This window comes from Ranitomeya variabilis, chromosome 4 (genome assembly GCF_051348905.1).
Source record: "Ranitomeya variabilis isolate aRanVar5 chromosome 4, aRanVar5.hap1, whole genome shotgun sequence".
Taxonomy (NCBI): Eukaryota; Metazoa; Chordata; class Amphibia; order Anura; family Dendrobatidae; genus Ranitomeya; species Ranitomeya variabilis.
Genome location: NC_135235.1, coordinates 246,760,938 through 246,780,942, shown reverse-complemented (window position 1 = coordinate 246,780,942; position 20,005 = coordinate 246,760,938). Strand labels below are relative to the sequence as shown.

Here is a 20,005-nt window from a genome sequence, read left to right as displayed (position 1 = left end):
TACAGTGCTAACCACTGGGCTATAATGCATCCCTATATAAAGTACAGTGCTAACCACTGAACCATTGTTCTGCCCTGTATATTGTATAGTGCTAACCACTGAGCCACAGGCCATAGTCTTGACTGTCTCCAACAGTTTTACAAAGAAGAGGCAAATTGCAACATCCAAATGTGCAAATCCGATTCCCAGATGAGATGCATCTACGACATGGTGACTTGAGGGGGTGAATAGTTTCCCTTGTGCACAATGAATGTTAATTGCACCAGTCTTGTACAAAACATGATGTGCTGTATTCGGCAAAAGGAAAATCTCTTCCCTGTTTGTGTGTCTGTTACTGTGTGTGGGGGATGGACTTAGATAATTTATAGAGTTCTGTAGCTGTGAATGACTTGGTGAGAGCAGAGCCTTCCTGCTGTGATCTGCAGGCCATGGAGTGATGCTGCCTTGTCTTACACAGGGATGAGCACATGGAAAATGACACCGAGTCACAGCTGAAGGTTTGGTATTTTTACACAGTGAAAGAACTCTGTAGCACCTCACAAATACAGAGACACCTCCATTCTTTCTCATCTGCTGCCATTGTGGCTCTTAGTAATTCTTGTATTCTGATCTGCAAGAATTTATTCTTTATAAACACTTCACTAAATCGTTTACATCTGCACTCAGAAAAGTGTGTCAGTGGCCTCTCTATCAAACCTGTGGTGTTATTCATTACAGCAGCACAACCATAGTGGCCATAGAGGGCCACCATAAGGCCCGGGAGCACTGTGCCATTTGGTAACCAGTCTCTACGGGATTCATACAGGGATTTCTAGGTGCATGGATTCTGCATCTTACAGCCATTGACATTTAGTGAGGGCCTTCACTAATGGATATAAGGTCCCGTCATGGGGTCTATTCAAACCCCTGATGCATGGTCACTAGTTATCAAAACACAAATATAGGGTTCCATATTTGCAAGCTAAGAACTAATTTTTCTATGTGAATGTGCAGATCTCTCCACCTCCATTAAATCAGAAGAGAGCGGAATGAAACATAAGTAATATTAATAAGACAGAGTAAGGAAAATTAATAATAATGTGCTGACTGGTCACATACATAACAACACATATGTTCCAATGTACGAGTTACAGGTGCAGTGATCCTACATAAGACTGAACATATTTCAATTTTCTCTTGTTTTTTCTAGTCTTCCCTCATCCAATATAGTGTATCCCAGTGATGAGTTGGAAGTGCATGGTTGTGACTACGTCATCAACAGGATACTACTACACATGGGTAAAATGTGAAGGACTCACATCATGTATATCCACCTAGAGTAATCCAAACCACCTCCATATATGCATCCTCAATGTATTTTCTTCATTCTATTTCTCCTCTTCTATAGAAGGCCAAACAAAAAATCCAAAAGGATTTATCTGTTTGGCAGATGCTTTTGAATTGCTCACTTGCCAAACAATGCCACACTAAAGTCTGGGAAAGTGACCACTTCTGCAGGAGCAGCCATACCCGCCAGTTTCCTGCTGTCACTTAGATGAAGCATAAATTACTTGGAAACAGCTGAACAGAATTGTTGTTTGTCTTGAGGGTAGAAAAAAGATCAGGGATTTCTATTTTTTGGAGATATTTTATTATTTTAAGGTGAAAGGTTCCTCCATGATACCTGACTGGGGTTATGATGCAGCTCCATCATTGGCAGCTCTGGGGTAATAGAGGCAGAGATGGTGTTATGTGCATGGACATGTCACTGAAGATCAATGCTGAACATGTATGCCAGTTATCTACATTCTGCGTGAATGTCGCGCCTGTGCTTGTGTGAGTTTCCCTTGCATTTTTGGGTTTATCCTTGTACCCATGGCGGTACCTCCCAGCTATTGAGGAGAAGGATCGCTCATTTTCTCCTCTTTCACTTACGCTTTGTTGTCCTTCATTTGTGGACTGACCATCCCCTAATAATGGAGAGAATTCCTCCTGTCTCCCAGGATTTGCAGCCTCCCTTCCTCCTCATCAAATACTTTACACATGTTTGTGGATGAGGGAAGTAAATCACAATTGCTCAATATCCCATCTCATCAGATTTCCAGTGCCATAAATAAGGCAGCTGTAAAAGTCTCACTGTCTTCTCTCCTGACTGCGTTCTCCTCTCCATAGGTCACGTGTTCAACATGCCACATGACAACGTCAAGGCCTGCGAGGAGGTGTTCGGGAAGTTGAAGGAAAACCACATGATGTCGCCCACACTGATCCAAATTGACCGATCCAATCCATGGTCTGGGTGCAGTGCTGCCATCATTACAGACTTCCTGGACAGTGGGCATGGTGAGGATCACATCATCCTCCATAACTGAGTGACCCAATGGTGAGCGGAGACTGCTCTGGGCCTCAGGACTGAAGCCTCATACATATATGTTTATATATTATATCGGTGGTACAGGACCCGCTTTGGGCCCTCGGCAACCACCATATAACAGGGGCCACAGGACAGCAATTTCTGTGTGATGATGCCCATGTTTCCATACAGATACTTCTATGTGCCAGCCATTGCTCGCTGGGGGGAGGTTAGTATGAGGCCGTATGGGAAGGGCAGTGCTGTGCAGGGTGTGGCGGTGACGCTGGGCTGTGAAGTGGACCGACAGCTGGGTCCAGTCCCTAATGGTTTCCACAGCTGAATGGTTTAGTGCGCGCTCTGGCTCGGCTCTGAAGCCTCTTTAAACAGTTTACTCTTGGCATGTGGTTGTATTTGTAAACTTAACACGAGATCTGGATTTAATGTTCTGACAGGTGGAGTCTGCGGGGTGATGGCTCCTTTATTTTAGGGGTCATGAGGTGTGTTAGTGAGATCAGTAGACTGCCCCCTCAATGGCAGCTCCACCTATGTGATGCTATAGGTAATTGTTGGCTGTAGCCGCTGTTCCTATAAAGTTTTAGGTTGCAAAGTTCACATTGGAGAGCCAATATTCTTACTGATTCCGCTGCTGGTGGCGCTCTCTCATTGGTATTTATGGAAAAGATGTGTGATAGTTCGAGTGGTGGAAAGAGGTACTGCAAGTGAGAAAAGCTGCCGGCCCTACCTGCAGGACAGAGACTCACCTGAGCTGGTGCCACATCTCCTGCTCCGTCTTCCTGCAGTCATGAATATCACAGCGTATATATCGTATTCCGGGCACCGTATACAGTATGGCGTAGCGTCTGCCACTCTGCCACCTCTTCTGTGCTTTCACATCTCTCTCTCCATTGCTTTAGGTGATTGTCTCCTGGATGAGCCGGCAAAGCCAATATCCTTTCCAGAAGAGCTCCCGGGGATCAGCTACAGCCTGGGCCGGCAGTGTGAGCTTGCCTTTGGTCTGGGATCCAAGCCTTGCCCCTACATGCAGTACTGCACCAAGCTGTGGTGCACGGGCCGAGCCCGCGGGCAGCTGGTGTGCCAGACACGACACTTCCCCTGGGCAGACGGCACCAGCTGCAGTGATGGCAAGTTCTGCCTGAATGGATCCTGTGTGGAAAGACACAGCAGCACGCGATACAAGGTGAGGCCTGGCATAGTGTGCGGCACTGCCGGCAAGCTGTGCACTGAGAGGCGGCATGTTCTCCACAGTTCATGCACATTACCGATACATGACCCAACATACAGTGCTGTGCAAGAGGGCTGCAATGTCAGAAGATTCAACAAATGGAAGTGACAAGAGTTTACATCTGGTTAATTTATCAAAATCCCATCAGAATCTGGTGACCGCCCATCACCTCCATCATCAGAATCTGGTGACCTCCCGTCTCCTCCATCATCAGTCTCTGGTGACCGCCCATGTCCTCCATCATCAGTATCTGGTGACCGCCCGTCATCTCCATCATCGGTATCTGGTGACCACCTGTCATCTCCATCATCGGTATCTGGTGACCACCCATCATCCCCATCATCAGTATCTGGTGACCACCCGTGTCCTCCATCATCAGAATTATGAGGTTTGTATTCTAGGTTCTGTCTGTGAGCGCAGTGTGAACGCGCCCCTGTGCACTGTCTCATACATGGATAACCCCTTAGGGACCGAGCCACATTTATGAAATCTGACTAGTGTCACTTTATGTGGTGATGACTCTGGAGCTTCAACGTGATTCTGAGGTTGTTTTTTTCGTCACACATTATACTTTATGATAATGGTAAATTTAGGTGGATGTATTTTGTGTTTATTTATAAAAGAAATATAAAAAAATTGACAAAAATGTAAAAAAAGTGCAATTATCAAACTTTGACTTATTCTCCCTGTAATCCAGAGAGTCATAGCACAGAAAACCTTAATAAATAACATTCCCCACGTCGGCTTTACATCAACCCCATCTGTATAATGTTCTTTTATTTTGTTAGCATTTTAGGAGGTTTAGAAATGGAGCAGTAATTTTTCATTTTTCAAGGAAATTTACAAAACTTATTTATATAGGAACCTATTCAGGTTTGAAGTGACTTTGAGGGTCCTATATGTTGGGAAACCCCCAAAAGTGACACCATTTTAAAAACCGCACCGATCAACATATTGAAAACTGCAGTCAGGTAGTTTATTAACCCTTCAGATGATTTTCAGGAATAAATGCAAAGTGACATGACAGAAACAGAAAAGTGTATTTTTACCACCTAAATGTGCTATCCTCTGATCCAGCCGCTGTCGCCGGGAGACTCTGAGGCCGCTATTTGGCCATGAAGTGCCATCACAAACATCAGGACCTCACACTCACGATCTCTGGGTGCCGATGGGGATAAATCGGGAGAAGCCCCCACACTGTTAACCATTTATGTGATGTAGTCACTCTTGAGAGCAGCATCTATGGGGTTAAACAGATATGGACAGTGACAACCCTGATCGTGGCTGATACAGCAAGTTGTCAGCTATAGAGTATAGCGACAGCTGCGGGATTGTCACCTGTGTGGGGCGCTATTCTCTTATATCTCAGGTCAGTAAGAAGAAGTACTGGCGTCATTAAGGGATATATACAGCGCTGGCAAACATCAAGAGACCACTGCAGAATGTCCGGTTTGTCTGATTTTCCTCTTTATATTTGCGAGTAAAATGTAAATTGTTCTTTTATTCTATAAACTACTGACAACATCTCCGAAGTTCCAAGCAATACATTTTGTATTTTTTTCTGACAAAGAAAAATGGTCAAAATAAAAATGCATTGCTTCCTGACCTCAAATAATGCAAAAAAACAAGTTCATAGTCATTTAGAAACAACAATACTAATGTTTTACCTCAGGAAGAGTTCAATAATCAATATTTTGTGGAATAACCATGATTGTTGATCCCAGCTTTCCTGCGTCTTGGCAGCTTTCCACCAGACTCTCACTCTGCTCCTGGGTGACCTTATGCCGCTCCTGGTACAATAATGTCAGCAGTTCTTCTGTGTTTGATGGCTTGTGACTATCCATCTTCCTCCTGATTACATTCCAGAGGTTTTCAGTGGGTTCTGGTCTGGAGAGTGGGCGGCCATGACAGGGATGTGATGTGGTGGTCTCTTCATTGTTGCCAGAGCTGTGTATGTATGTATACGTCTTCAGCGATCACATGACTTATTAATGTGGTGAGAATCGTCCTGATTTCGGCCTCGCGGGGTTCTCATGTGTTCGCCGATACTGTTGGATACGGCGCGGCGCACCGTGCCAGCTCCTGTCCGTCTGGGTGATATACTGTGAGAATGTCCTGCAGAGGATGGAAGGCAGACAAGTGTGACGTCCGCCGCTCCCTGGCTGAACGCACCGTGGTAATTGCTGTCCAAAGACGCAGCTGTGCGCAGGGATGAGGACCCCCAGAGACCTCGTCCCTCCATACACAGACTCAGGCCATATTACTGTGACCAATCTGTCATAGACCCAGCACTGCCGCAGTGGACCCCGGTGTAACGGAACCCTGCCATCCCACCATTGTACCACAGCTGTAGACACCAGGGCCCATCAGGCTGGACCACAGATGTGGCCATTTATGTGTGACCTATGACCTTCATACATGACCTGACTGATCCTTACAGATGTGACAGTACTGAGGGGCCGCAATGATGATCTGGGCGGTCACGGCTTATACTATGTGACATATGCGACCTTCAGATAAATATGGCTGCAGATTCACATCTGTTAGTGTTTGTTCTGAGGGTTGTTAATATGATGGAAGAGAGTTGTGAAACTTCCATGACACTCCCCATCCATAGCATCAAACACGGCTGCAGTGCTCATGCTACGTGCCTGTCAGGGGCCAGAGGGTGCACAGACTTAGTGAGCCAGCACCCCTCCAGGATCATGAGATCGCGTAATGGGAGGAAAGAGCAGAGTGACCCAATCTATGGTGACCCTGTCAGGCCACTACAGTGGCATGGACAACCCCAGGATCCACAGATGGAAACTGGATATAAGCCTGATACACAGAGGCGCGGACAGACAGGCAGAGGTGCGGACTACTCGGCAGAAGCGCAGACATTCTGGAAGAGCCACAGACACCCCAGCAGAGGCATTGACAGCCCAACACAGACAGACACAGACAGCCCAGCAGAGATGCTGACAGGCCCACGGAGGTGCAGACACCCCAGCTAAGGCATTGACACCCCAGCAGAGGCTCGGACAGCCCAACACAGGCACTGCCAGCCCAGCAGAGATGCTGACAGACCAACAGAGGCTTGGGCAGCGCGACAGAGGTGCACACAGCCCAACACAGACAGCCCACCAGAGATGCAGACAACCCAACAGAGGTGCACACACCAGCAGAGATGAAGACAGCCCAGCACAGGTGCAGACAGCACAACACAGGCACAGACAGCCCAGCAGAGATGCTGACAGACCAACAGAGGCACGCACAGACAGACGAACAGTGGCTTGGGCAGCACGACAGAGGTGCAGACAGCCCAGCAAAGATGCAGACAACCCAACAGAGGTGAAGACAGCCCGGCAGAGCTGCAGACAGCACAACAGAGGCCTGGACTCCCCAGCAGACATGCAGAAAGCCCAACAGATGCGCTGACACCTCATCAGAGGCAAGGACGGCCCGGCAGAGACACAGACAGCCCAGCAGAGGCGCAGACAGCCCAGAAGATATGCCGACAGCCCAGCAGAGGCGCAGACAGCCCAGCAGAGTTGCGGACAGCCCAGAATATGTGCGGACAGCCCAGTAGAGGTGCAGACAGCCCAGCAGAGGCACGGAGGGCCCAGTAGAGGTGCAGACAGCCCAGCAGAGGCACAGAGGGCCCAGCAGAGGCACAGAGGGCCCAGCAGAGGCGCGGACAGCCCAGCAGAGGTGCAGACAGCCCAGCAGAGTTGCGGACCGCCCAGCAGAGACGCAGACAGCCCAGCAGAGGCGCAGACAGCCCAGCAGAGGCGCAGGCAGCCCAGCAGAGGCGCAGGCAGCCCAGCAGAGGCGCAAACACCAGAACAGACAGACCCTATAGTTCTGAGGGTGACACGGTGGACTCCTGACTAGTGTTGAGCATTCCGATACCGCAAGTATCGGGTATCGGCCGATATTTGCTGTATCGGAATTCCGATACCGAGATCCGATACTTTTGTGGTATCGGGTATCGGTATCGAAACAACATTAATGTAAAAATGTGTAAAAGAGAGAATTAAAATAAAAAATATTGCTATACTCCCCTCTCCGACGCAGCCTGCACCTTACCGAGGGAAGCGGCAGCGTTCTTTGTTTAAAATTCGCGCTTTTCTTTCCTTACGTGAAGTCCCGGCTTTGTGATTGGTTGCGTCGCAGTCACATGGGCGACGCAACCAATCACAGCAAGCCGTGACGTAATTTCAGGTCCTTAAGGATTTTAAAATTACGTCCCGGCTTTGTGATTGGTTGCGTCGCAGTCACATGGGCGACGCAACCAATCACAAGCCGTGACGTCACGGGAGGCTGGACACGCGCGCATTTTAAAATGCGCGCTTGTCCAGCCTCCCGTGACGTCCCGGCTTGTGATTGGTTGCGTCGCGATCAACCAATCACAAGCCGGGAGGCTGGACAAGCGCGCATTTTAAAATGCGCGCGTGTCCAGCCTCCCGGCTTGTGATTGGTTGACCGCGAAGCAACCAATCACAAGCCGGGACGTCACGGGAGGTTGGACAAGCGCGCATTTTAAAATGCGCGCGTGTCCAGCCTCCCGGCTTGTGATTGGTTGACCGCGAAGCAACCAATCACAAGCCGGGACGTCACGGGAGGTTGGACAAGCGCGCATTTTAAAATGCGCGCGTGTCCAGCCTCCCGGCTTGTGATTGGTTGACCGCGACGCAACCAATCACAAAGCCGGGACGTAATTTTAAAATCCTGAAGGACCTGAAATTACGTCACGGCTTGCTGTGATTGGTTGCGTCGCCCATGTGACTGCGACGCAACCAATCACAACGCCGGAACGTAATTTTAAAATCCTGAAGGACCTGAAATTACGTCACGGCTTGCTGTGATTGGTTGCGTCCCGGCCACATGGGCGGCACGCGACCAATCACAAGCCGGGACTTCACGTAAAGGAAAGAAAAGCGCAAATTTTAAACAAAGAACGCTGCCGGTTCCCTCGGTAAGGTGCAGGGGCCTCCGGAGAGGTGAGTATAGCAATATTTTTTATTTTAATTCTTTATTTTACACATTAATATGGATCCCAGGGCCTGAAGGAGAGTTTCCTCTCCTTCAGACCCTGGGAACCATCAGGGATACCGTCCGATACATGAGTCCCATTGACTTGTATTGGTATCGGGTATCGGTATCGGATTGGATCCGATACTTTGCCGGTATCGGCCGATACTTTCCGATACCGATACTTTCAAGTATCGGACGGTATCGCTCAACACTACTCCTGACATATTTACATGCACTCCGATGTCATCATTTTTTTTTATATGTAAATCTGTTGGCGGGTTCTGGTGACAGGTCCCATGTCATACGTCTGCCCATCCTCTGTGAGCACTCTCATGTAGGCAGAACTGCAGCTCTGCAGATTCCTCTATGATGGCTTATATTACAAGTCCTTGTTTTCTTCCTCATATGGTCGGGCACAGAGGATGCCATGTATGGCAGAGCTGCGGGCACAGGTATTCGCACATCTCAGAACATGGTGTTCTGTACCTGAGATACATACTGGTGTCCTGTTCCCCGGGGTCCCACATCTGCTCTGCATTGTGCTGTGCAATTATCCTTCTATAAAGCCACATACACATATCGATGACTCACAGAGATGAACCAAACATCCTCATAGACATATACGAGACTGTCAGGTTTGGCTCAGGAGACTGGCGGCCGGTCTATGAAACATGGATGTATGAATCCGGCCCAATAGGCGCAATATTTAGGGTGCGATCACATTACATTTAGGCACCCGTTCAGTGGCTCCCATCGGGGTTTACATCCGAACCCAACACAAAACGGGTTTCGAGTGTATGCACCAATGGGGCCATAGACTATAATGGTGCACACTGAGTCTGTGATGCACCATTTTCGAGCGTGTACACCTACTGGAGACGAACACTCAGATGTAGTAGACTTGTGCACAGTCACAATTATCCCCCATTATATCCGAATTTACAATGAGTTCCTCTGATGACACCGTGGTTGGTGTGGGACAGGCAGTCTGTATGTGAGGTTCAGTTTTCCTTTCCCTCTCTCCAAAGGTGGACGGATCATGGGGCAAGTGGAGCCCATATGGACAGTGCTCCCGGGTCTGCGGAGGGGGCGTGCAGCTGGCCAAACGGGAGTGCAACAATCCAGAGCCGTCCCATGGAGGAGCCTATTGTGAGGGTCTACGAGTGAAATACCGATCATGTTCTCTTAACCCCTGCCCTGACACTGGTAAGAAGTCACAGCGGGGTAGAGCTCCGTGTATATCACATGTATGATGAGGACACACCGGAGTAGAGCTCCGTGTATGTCACATGTATGATGAGGACACACCAGAGTAGAGCTCCGTGTATATCACATGTATGATGAGGACACACTGGGGTAGAGCTCCGTGTATATCACATGTATGATGAGGACACACTGGGGTAGAGCTCCGTGTATATCATGTGAACGCTGAACTTACCTCCCACCTCTCATCTAACTTGCTCTTTGACAATCTGCAATCTGGTTTCCGCCCCATCACTCAACTGAGACAGCCCTGACCAAAATTACTAACGACTTACTTACAGCCAAAGCTAATGGACAATACGCTATACTCCTCCTTCTAGACCTGTCCTCTGTAGTGATGAGCGAGTATTCTCGTTGCTCGGGTTTTCCCGAGCACGCTCGGATGATCTCCAAGTATTTGTTATTGCTCGGAGATATAGTTTTCATCGGCTCAGCAGCATGATTAACGACTGCTGGACAGGCTGAATACATGTGGGAATTCCCTAACAAACAGGCATTCCTCACATGTATTCAGCGTATCTGGCAGCTGTAAATCATGCAACTGAGGAGATGAAAACTATATATCCGAGCAATAACAAATACTCGGAGATCACCCGAGCGTGCTCGGGAAAACCCGAGCAACGAGTATACTCACTCGTCACTAGTCCTCTGCTTATGACACAGTTGACCACTGCCTCCTACTACAGATCCTCTCCTCCTTTGGCGTTAAAGACCTCGCCCTATCCTGGATCTCCTCATACCTTTCCAACCACACATTCAGCGTCTCCCACTCCCGCACTACCTCCTCATCCCACCCTCTCTCTGTTGAAGTCCCCCAAGGCTCTCTTCTAGGACCCCTACTCTTCTTAATCTATACACTTGGCCTGGGACAACTCAAAGTCCCACGGATTCCAGTACCACCTTTATGCTGATGACACTCAGATCTACCTCTCTGGCCCAGACGTCACCTCTCTGCTTTCCAGAATCCCGGAGTTTCTATCAGCCATATCCTTCTTCTTCTCCTCTCGCTTCCTCAAACTCAATGTGGACAAATCTGAACTCATCATCTTTCCTCCATCTCATAGATCTTCCTTACCTGACCTATCTATCGCAATTAACAACATCACTCTGTCCCCGTACTGGAAGTCCGCTGCCTCGGAGTAACCCTTGACTCTGCCCTGTCCTTCAAACCGCACATCAAAGCTCTTTCCACCTCCTGTCGCCTCCAGCTCAAAAATGTCTCCAGAATCCGTCCTTTCATCAACTGTCAATCTACTAAAATGCTTGTGTATGCCCTCATCATCTCCCGCCTTGACTACTGCAACATCCTTTTCTGTGGCCTCCCTGCTAACACCCTTCCACCTCTCCAGTCCATCCTTAACTCTGCTGCCCAACTAATTCATCTCTCTCTGCGCTACTCCTTCTTCCCTCTGCAAATCTCTTCACTGGCTCCCATTCCATCAGCGTATCCAGTTCAAATTACTAATACTGACCTACAAAGCCATCAATAACCTGTCTCCTCCATATGTCTCTGAACTAATCTCCCGATATCTTCCCTCACGTAATCTCCGGTCCTCCCAAGACCTCCTTCTCTCTCCACACTTATTCGCTCCTCACCCAACCGCCTCCAAGACTTCTCCCGAATATTCCCCATCCTCTAGAATTCTTTGCCCCAACACATCCGTCTATCAACCACATTCGGATCCTTCATACGAAACCTGAAAACCCATCTCTTCAGGAAAGCTTACAGCCTGCACTGACCCCGCTGCCTCCTCACCACCACTGGAGCTACCGCCTCACCAACACCAGAGCTCCTACAACCCTCAACCTATTGTCTCCTTCCCCATAATCCTGTAGAATGTAAGCCCACAAGGGCAGGGTCCTCGCCCCTCTGTATCAGTCTGTCATTGTTAGTTTGTTTACTGTAAGTGATATCTGTAATTTGTATGTAACCCCTTCTCATGTACAGCACCATAGAATCAATGGTGCTATAGAAATAAATGATAATACATAATAAATAATATATCACATGTATGTTGGGGTGACACAAGGCTAGAGCTCCGTGTATATCACATGTATGATGGGGTCACACCAGGGTAGAGCTCCGTGTAAATTACATGTACTAGATGGTGGAGCGATTCTAACGCATCGGTTATTCTAGAATATGTATGCATAGTGTATAGCATAGCCCAAGTAGTATATTGCACAGCCACGCAGTACACTGCGCAGCCCACGCAGTACATTGCGCAGCCCACACAGTACATTGCGGAGCCAACGCATTACATTGCGCAGCCCACAGAGTACATTGCGCAGCCCACGCAGTACATTGCACAGCCCACGCAGTGCATTGCGCAGCCCACATAGTATATTGCGCAGCCCACGTAGTATATTGCGCAGCCCACGTTGTATATTGCGCAGCCCACGTTGTATATTGCGCAGCCCACGTAGTATATTGCGCAGTCCACGTAGTATATTGCCCAGCCACGTAGTATATAGCACAGCCCATGTAGTATATTGCCCAGCCACGTAGTATATAGCACAGCCCGTGTAGTATATTGCGCAGCCCACATTGTACATTGCGCAGCCCACATAGAATATTGCGCAGCCCACGTAGTATATTGCGCAGCCCACGTAGTATATTGCGCAGCCCACGTTGTATATTGCGCAGCCCACGTAGTATATTGCGCTGCCCACGTTGTATATTGCGCAGCCCACGTTGTATATTGCGCAGCCCACGTTGTATATTGCGCAGCCCACGTAGTATATTGCGCAGTCCACGTAGTATATTGCCCAGCCACGTAGTATATAGCACAGCCCATGTAGTATATTGCCCAGCCACGTAGTATATAGCACAGCCCGTGTAGTATATTGCGCAGCCCACATTGTACATTGCGCAGCCCACATAGAATATTGCGCAGCCCACGTAGTATATTGCGCAGCCCACGTAGTATATTGCGCAGCCCACGTTGTATATTGCGCAGCCCACGTAGTATTTTGCGCTGCCCACGTTGTATATTGCGCAGCCCACGTTGTATATTGCGCAGCCCACGTAGTATATTGCGTAGCCAACGTAGTATATTGCGCAGCCAACGTAGTATATTGCGCAGCCAACGTAGTATATTGCGCAGCACACGTAGTATATTGCGCAGCCCACGTTGTATATTGCGCAGGCCACGTTGTATATTGCGCAGCCCACGTAGTATATTGCGCAGTCCATGTAGTATCATGCGCAGCCCACGTTGTATAGTCACGTAGTATATTGCCCAGCCACGTAGTATATAGCACAGCCCATGTAGTATATTGCCCAGCCCATGTAGTATATTGCCCATCCACGTAGTATATAGCACAGCCCATGTAGTATATTGCCCAGCCACGTAGTATATAGCACAGCCCATGTAGTATATTGCCCAGCCACGTAGTATATAGCACAGCCCATGTAGTATATTGCCCAGCCACGTAGTATATAGCACAGCCCATGTAGTATATTGCCCAGCCCATGTAGTGTATTGCCAAGCCCACGTAGTATATAGCAATGTGGGCATCATATCCCTGTTAAAAAAAAGAAATAAAATAAAAAATTGTTATGTACTCACCTTCCGGAGCCCCCGGATCCAAGCGAAGCAGTTACCGACGCTGCTTGTGCGCTCCGGTCTCAAGAGTGCATTGCAGTGTTGCGAGATAATGAGATCGCTACGTCATCATCTCGCGAGATCGCAGCATGGACCGGTTACCGGAGCGTCGCGAGCGGGAAAGGCCTGTTGTCGATCCGGGGGCCGACGGACGGTGAGTATATAACGATTTTTTTTTATTATTATTTTTAACATTAGATCGTTTTACTATTCATGCTGCATAGGCAACATGAATAGTAAAAAGTAGGTCACACAGGGTTAATAGCAGCGGTAACGGAGTGCATTACACCGCGGCATAACGCGGTCCGTTACCGCTGCCATTAACCCTGTGTGAGGGCAGACTGGAGGGGAGTACGGAGCGGGCACTGACTGCGGGGAGGAAGGAGCCGCCATTTTTCCGCCGGACTGTGCCCGTCGCTGATTGGTCGTGGCTGTTTTGCCACGACCAATCAGCGACTTGGATTCCATGACAGACAGAGGCCGCGACCAATGAATATCCGTGACAGATAGACAGACAGAAGGACAGACAGACAGACGGAAGTGACCCTTAGACAATTATATAGTAGATGATGAGGACACACCAGGGTAGAGCTCCGTGTATATCACATGTATAATGGGGTCACACCGGGGTAGAGCTCCGTGTATATCACATGTATGATGGGGTCACACCGGGGTAGAGGTCCGTGTATATTACATGTATGATGAGGACACACCAGGGTAGAGCTCCGTGTATATCACATGTATGATGGGGTCACACCGGGGTAGAGCTCCATGTATATCACATGTATGATGGGGTAACACCGGGGTAGAGCTCCGTGTATATCACATGTATGATGGGGTCACACCGGGGTAGAGGTCCGTGTATATTACATGTATGATGAGGACACACCAGGGTAGAGCTCCGTGTATATCACATGTATGATGGGGTCACACCGGGGTAGAGGTCCATGTATATTACATGTATGATGAGGACACACCAGGGTAGAGGTCCGTGTATATCACATGTATGATGGGGTCACACCGGGGTAGAGCTCCATGTATATCACATGTATGATGGGGTAACACCGGGGTAGAGCTCCATGTATATCACATGTATGATGGGGTCACACCGGGGTAGAGCTCCGTGTATATCACATGTAATAATGAATAATAATTTTATTTCTATGGCGTCAACATATTTGAGGGGGGCTCTAGTACTGAACCCTGAGGAACCCTGAAAGTAAGAGGAGGTGATTTAAGGCTGAACACTGAGGAACCCCGATAGTAAGAGTATGGGGTCTATTACTGAACCTTGAGTAACCCTGACAGTAAGAGCAGGTGGCCTGAGGCCGATCACTGAGGAACCCTGACAGTAAGAGCAGGTGGCCTGAGGCCGATCACTGAGAAACCCTGACAGTAAGAGGAGGCGATCTGGGACTGAGCCATGAGGGACCCCCGACAGAAAGGAGAGGGGCCATGGACTGAATCCTGATATTAAGAAGAGGGAGCCTAGAACTGGACATTGAGTCTTGAGGTACCCCAACAGTAAAAGGAGAGGGCCTAATGCTGAACCCAAGAACAATTACTATATACCAAACATGGAATCTTTCAGTATCAATGGGATATGTTCACCCTTGACATGTATGATGAGGTCACACCAGGGCACAGCACCACGTATATCACATGTCCGCTTTGCCGATCCGGTGTCATATCTGATGTCTGGAGACTTTGGTTCTCTGTTGCAGGGAGGAGTTTCCGGGAGGAGCAGTGCGAGGCTTTCAACGGTTTCAATCACAGCACAAATCGCCTGACTTCCACCGTAGGATGGGTCCCCAAATATTCCGGGGTTTCACCGAAGGATAAATGCAAGCTCATCTGCAGAGCCAATGGCACCGGCTACTTCTATGTGCTGGCACCAAAGGTTAGTTCAATGTCGGAGAACTGTATACAGCACTGAGCGGGGCATAGAGGGCAGCACAGAGAGGGTGATATGTGTACAGCACCAAGGGGAGATGGGAGAGCAGCATAAGTATGTGGGCAGAACTGAGTATGGGGGAATAGCAGCACCAAGTACAGGGCTAGAGCTGTGTACAGCACTGAGTATGGGGGAATAGCAGCACCAAGTACAGGGCTAGAGCTGTGTACAGCACTGAGTATTGGGGGCAGAACTGTTTCACTATATGCTACCAGTTCAGACCAGCATGTGGCTCAGGAGAAGATGCTGCTGCTTGGCTGGGGAGACATTCCATCGTGTTACCCCGCTGTTTCTCTGCTCTTTCTTGTCAATGCACCGTATTTGACAAATATTTATGCCTCGTATTTTCTGGGCCTTGCGGTGTGCTCCGTTGTCATCTCATGTAACCACATTGTGACCTTAGATGAGTCTATAATGTCGCCTCCACCTGACATTGTGATTCCTCCACCATACAGGTCATTGATGGGACCCCGTGTGCCCCCGACTCCACCTCTGTGTGCGTACAAGGCAAATGCATCAAAGCCGGATGTGATAGCCAACTGGGATCCAAAAAGAAATTTGACAAATGCAGAGTATGTGGAGGGGACAATAAGAGCTGCAAGAAGATCTCTGGACTTTTTACTAAACCCATGTGAGTATCCTTGTTCTGCACAATTGCGAAGACTTCCGATCTTATATTCAGAGGCGTGCACTCTGGGGGCCGGGAGCCATAGGAAAAACAAAATAGGAACTTCTAGGTGGTGGCTGTCATGAACCCCACAGGGGGACAGTCAGCGGATGGCACAACACACTCAATGGGATGGTAAAGGGAGAGGAAGGCCCTAACAACAGGGAATGAGGGATGGGATAACTCCTAAGCTCCAACCTGAGCCTGTCCCTACACGCCCCTAACTCCCTAAGCGGGTCCTTCCCCCCCGCCGCCATCATGAACCTCGTCCATCGCTGTCTCCTCACACTGCCCTGGCTAGTGCACTAGCCAGCAAGGCCACTAGCCTCACCACTGTAGATGGTATAACACAGGAGGAGGGGTAACAAGCACGAGACAGACAAGGTAAAAAAACAAAATTTAGTTCCAGACTCCACTGCCAAGCTCAATACTGCAGAGGACATGGAAACAGAACCCCAAACTCCAGAAGTAGCTGACACAGTGCTGACACCAGAAAACTGCCTCTGCAGGTCTGGTCTCCCCCTATCACAACAGTCAGCTGATGCATCAGGTGACTATGTAAAGGATGATGGGAGTGGTCACTACCCACATCAGCTGACCAGCAACAACAGCTGCAGGAAGCTGCCAGCAAGAAAAACTGACATTAGCCCCTGCTGGCCTGAAAGGAAAAAAGCTACATTTAAATTATAGTGGACCCAGAGCTGCCACAAATCCAAAAATGGATTGTGACAGCGGCATATCCCCATGTTAGGAGATTCTTATCATAATGTTATTGCCGATCTTGGTGGTGACATCTTTGAGTCTGCACTTAGGGAACCTCTCTGGGATCGGTGCCGCCACTTCCCGGTTTGGTCAGGGATTCATTACTTTGTTTTACTTTTTTCTTGTAATGTACAGCATGGAGCCTCAGTAACCCATATGTCTTCTTCTCTCTGTAGACACGGATATAATTTTGTGGTCACGGTTCCTGCTGGTGCCAGTAATTTGGATGTGAGACAACGTGGGTATAAAGGTCTCATCAATGATGATAATTACCTGGCTGTGAAAAATGGACAAGGTCGTTACCTGCTGAATGGGAATTACATTGTGTCTGCGGTGGAGAGGGACATCCTGGTACGTGGGAGCCTCCTGAAGTATACCGGCAGCGGCACAGCCGTGGAGGCATTGCAAGCTGTCAGCGTGATCCATGAGCCGCTGACTATAGAGGTCTTGTGTGTTGGGAAGATGACACCTCCACGACTGAGATACTCCTTCTACATCACAAGGGAGAAGAAGGACAGTAAAAGTGCACAGGTGATAAGCAATAGTCTTGCTGCTCTCGCACCCTCACCGCCCCGACCCAGGCCCCAGTCTTACTGGACAGCAGGTAGTTGGGGGTCATGCTCCGTCTCCTGTGGTGATGGCCAGCAGATTCGCTTAGTGGAATGTCGAGACCCTTGGGAACAGCTGGCATCAGATTGCCCGTCTTCTCTCCGTCCACCTGAAATAAGGACCTGCGGTGACCCATGTCCAGTATGGGAGACTGGAGAATGGACCGGGTGTTCGAAGACCTGCGGTCGAGGATTTAAGAGACGACAATTACGGTGCACTGCTGGAGGTGGGGTGCCCTTACCAAGAGAGCACTGCACATTGAAAAGAAAACCTCAGGAACTAGACTTCTGTGTCCTGCGCCCATGTTAGTCCAAAGAAGAGTGCAGAACAGGCAAATAACTCTGAGACATGTAAAGCCGTGCATGGCACCGAGTTAAGGGGGATGGGTGAGGGGCTAGGCACAGGCCTGGATGATGGTGACCCAGATTTTAGTGCCACAAAGACTACTTTTACATTGTGACGCTAGAGTGGACAATGTTCCGGACACTTGAAGGTTAACGCTTGGCACTTTTCCTAGCGGCATGTTCTGTATTGTGTTTCTGGATAATTCTGTATGTCAAGCTCACTACTGGCTCCAAAATGACGGCTCCTCTTCAGTCAGTTGCTGAGCCTGTGCAGAAGTTTTGTCACTGTGTGGTCAGTCACCTCTCTACTTTACTGCTCAGTATGAGGATATCTAGAATCTGACCAAGTCATCAAAAAGGAGGCAGCCAAAGTCCCGAGACAACCGTAATCCAAGACCATAGCATTGCCCCATATGCAAGGCAGCGCCTGTGACTCCTATGGGGCTAGTGAAACTAGAAACCCAACCACCCATGCCGTGGGTGACAACCTTCATTCATGGGTCAATGAAAGATAAGAGAATAATCATAAGTTTTTGCATCTCAATGCAATTAAAAACCCCACAGCTTCACTCCTTGGGGGCAGCCATGGCCAGTGTGATTCTCTGGTGCAATGCACCGTGGCTGGATCACTCAGGGACAGTCATCATGGCTGGTCTAATCCTCAGCTGTGGTCACCAAGGTCGCTGTGATTCTCAAGGACAGTCATCGTAGCTAGTGTGATTTTCAGGTGCGGTCATCCTCAGGTCTGATCCTGACACTGGCCTGACACTAAGGTGTCTGCAGTGATCCTCAGGCGGTGATCATCGTGGATGGTCTGATACTCAGGTGTGGTGATCCTCAGGGGCAGTCATCATGGTTAGGCCGGCGTCACACTACCGTAGAATAAGGCAAAAAACATCGCATAGCAATCGGCCCAGTGTTAATCTATGGGGCAGCTCACATCAGTTTTTTTTTCTCAGGCGTATTCGATATGCGTGTAAAGTCGCAGCATGCTGCGATTGTCACCAAGACTCGTCCGAGACTCGCCAATGCAAGCGTATGGGTGTGAGATAAAAAATCGCACAGCAGTCCTGTACAATTTTTACACACATTTCTCTTTTGAAAAACCAGCAATTCATCTGCCATGTACAGAGTGACAGAATAGGATAGAATAGGTATATAAACGAAGAATACATAGATATATAGATGTCAGTGACACACACACACATATATATCTTACACAGATAGAAGAAAAGCCGGCAATTCATCTGCCGTGTACTGTAAAATCACTGCAGGAGCCGACAGGATAGAAGAGATGCATTACACACTGTAAATACTGTACATATAGAATAGGTAGATATACAGATGTCAGTGACAAATACAATTAGTAAAGTGTGTGCAGCTTACTGTACAACATGTATTTAATTATTAAAAGATTATTTTTCAAGAAAAAAGGTGTGAGCTCCTGCATAATTTTCATAACCAGCAGAGGGAAAGCCGATGGCTGGGGGGGGGGCGATGTTTATAGCCTGAGAAGGGGGTAAAAGCCATGGAGCTTCCCAGGCTTTTAATATCAGTTCACAGCTGTATACTTAGCCTTTACTGGCTACTAAAATGGGGGGCCCCAAAAAATTACATAGGGTCCCCTTATAATTAATAACCAGCAAAGACTATGTAGACAGCTGCAGGCTGATATTAATAGCCTATCAAGGAGCCATGGATACTGGCCTTCCCAGGCTAAAAACATCAGCTCTCAGCCGCACCAGAAAAGGCGCATTTATAGGATGCACCAATTCTGGCACTTAGCCTCGCTCTTCCCACTTGCCCTGTAGCGGTGGCAAGTGGGGTGATAGTTGAGGGTTTGATGTCACATTTGTACTATCAGGTGACATCAAGCCCAGAGGTTACTAATGGAGAGGCGTCAATAAGACTGCTGCTAATCTATTTGTCCTATGACGGTTCTAGCTCTGCTACTGTAAGGTTTTAGGCAATTTGCTATATCTGCTGTTATTTTTAGTAGAACCTAGTTTTTCCTGTTGGCCATTTTGCTTTCTGTTCTGCTGTATCTACTTTGCTGTTAACCAGCATGGAGTTCTCAGTTTCAATGCTTCCGCCCTGTTCTCTGCCACTTGCCCTTTAAAAGCAGCATCAGCTGTTTAATCAGTGCTTCAGAATCAAGTCTGCAGTTTACCTGTCACCTTGCTCCTGGAAGACATGGACTACCAAAC

The 20,005-nt window shown here is 48.5% G+C and overlaps 1 protein-coding gene across 1 annotated transcript in view; it reads left to right on the top strand.

Annotated features, from left to right (window-relative positions):
* The window catches only part of ADAMTS15 (ADAM metallopeptidase with thrombospondin type 1 motif 15), a 120,728-nt gene extending 101,499 nt beyond the window's left edge, over positions 1–19,229 (top strand). The window contains exons 3-8 of the mRNA XM_077249357.1: positions 2,152–2,319; positions 3,244–3,527; positions 9,620–9,797; positions 15,187–15,362; positions 15,872–16,047; positions 17,022–19,229. Of these exons, the coding sequence (XP_077105472.1) occupies positions 2,152–2,319; positions 3,244–3,527; positions 9,620–9,797; positions 15,187–15,362; positions 15,872–16,047; positions 17,022–17,763 (1,724 nt within the window). The 3' untranslated portion in view covers positions 17,764–19,229. The remainder of the gene's footprint in view (positions 1–2,151; positions 2,320–3,243; positions 3,528–9,619; positions 9,798–15,186; positions 15,363–15,871; positions 16,048–17,021) is intronic.
* Positions 19,230–20,005: the final 776 nt, after the last annotated feature.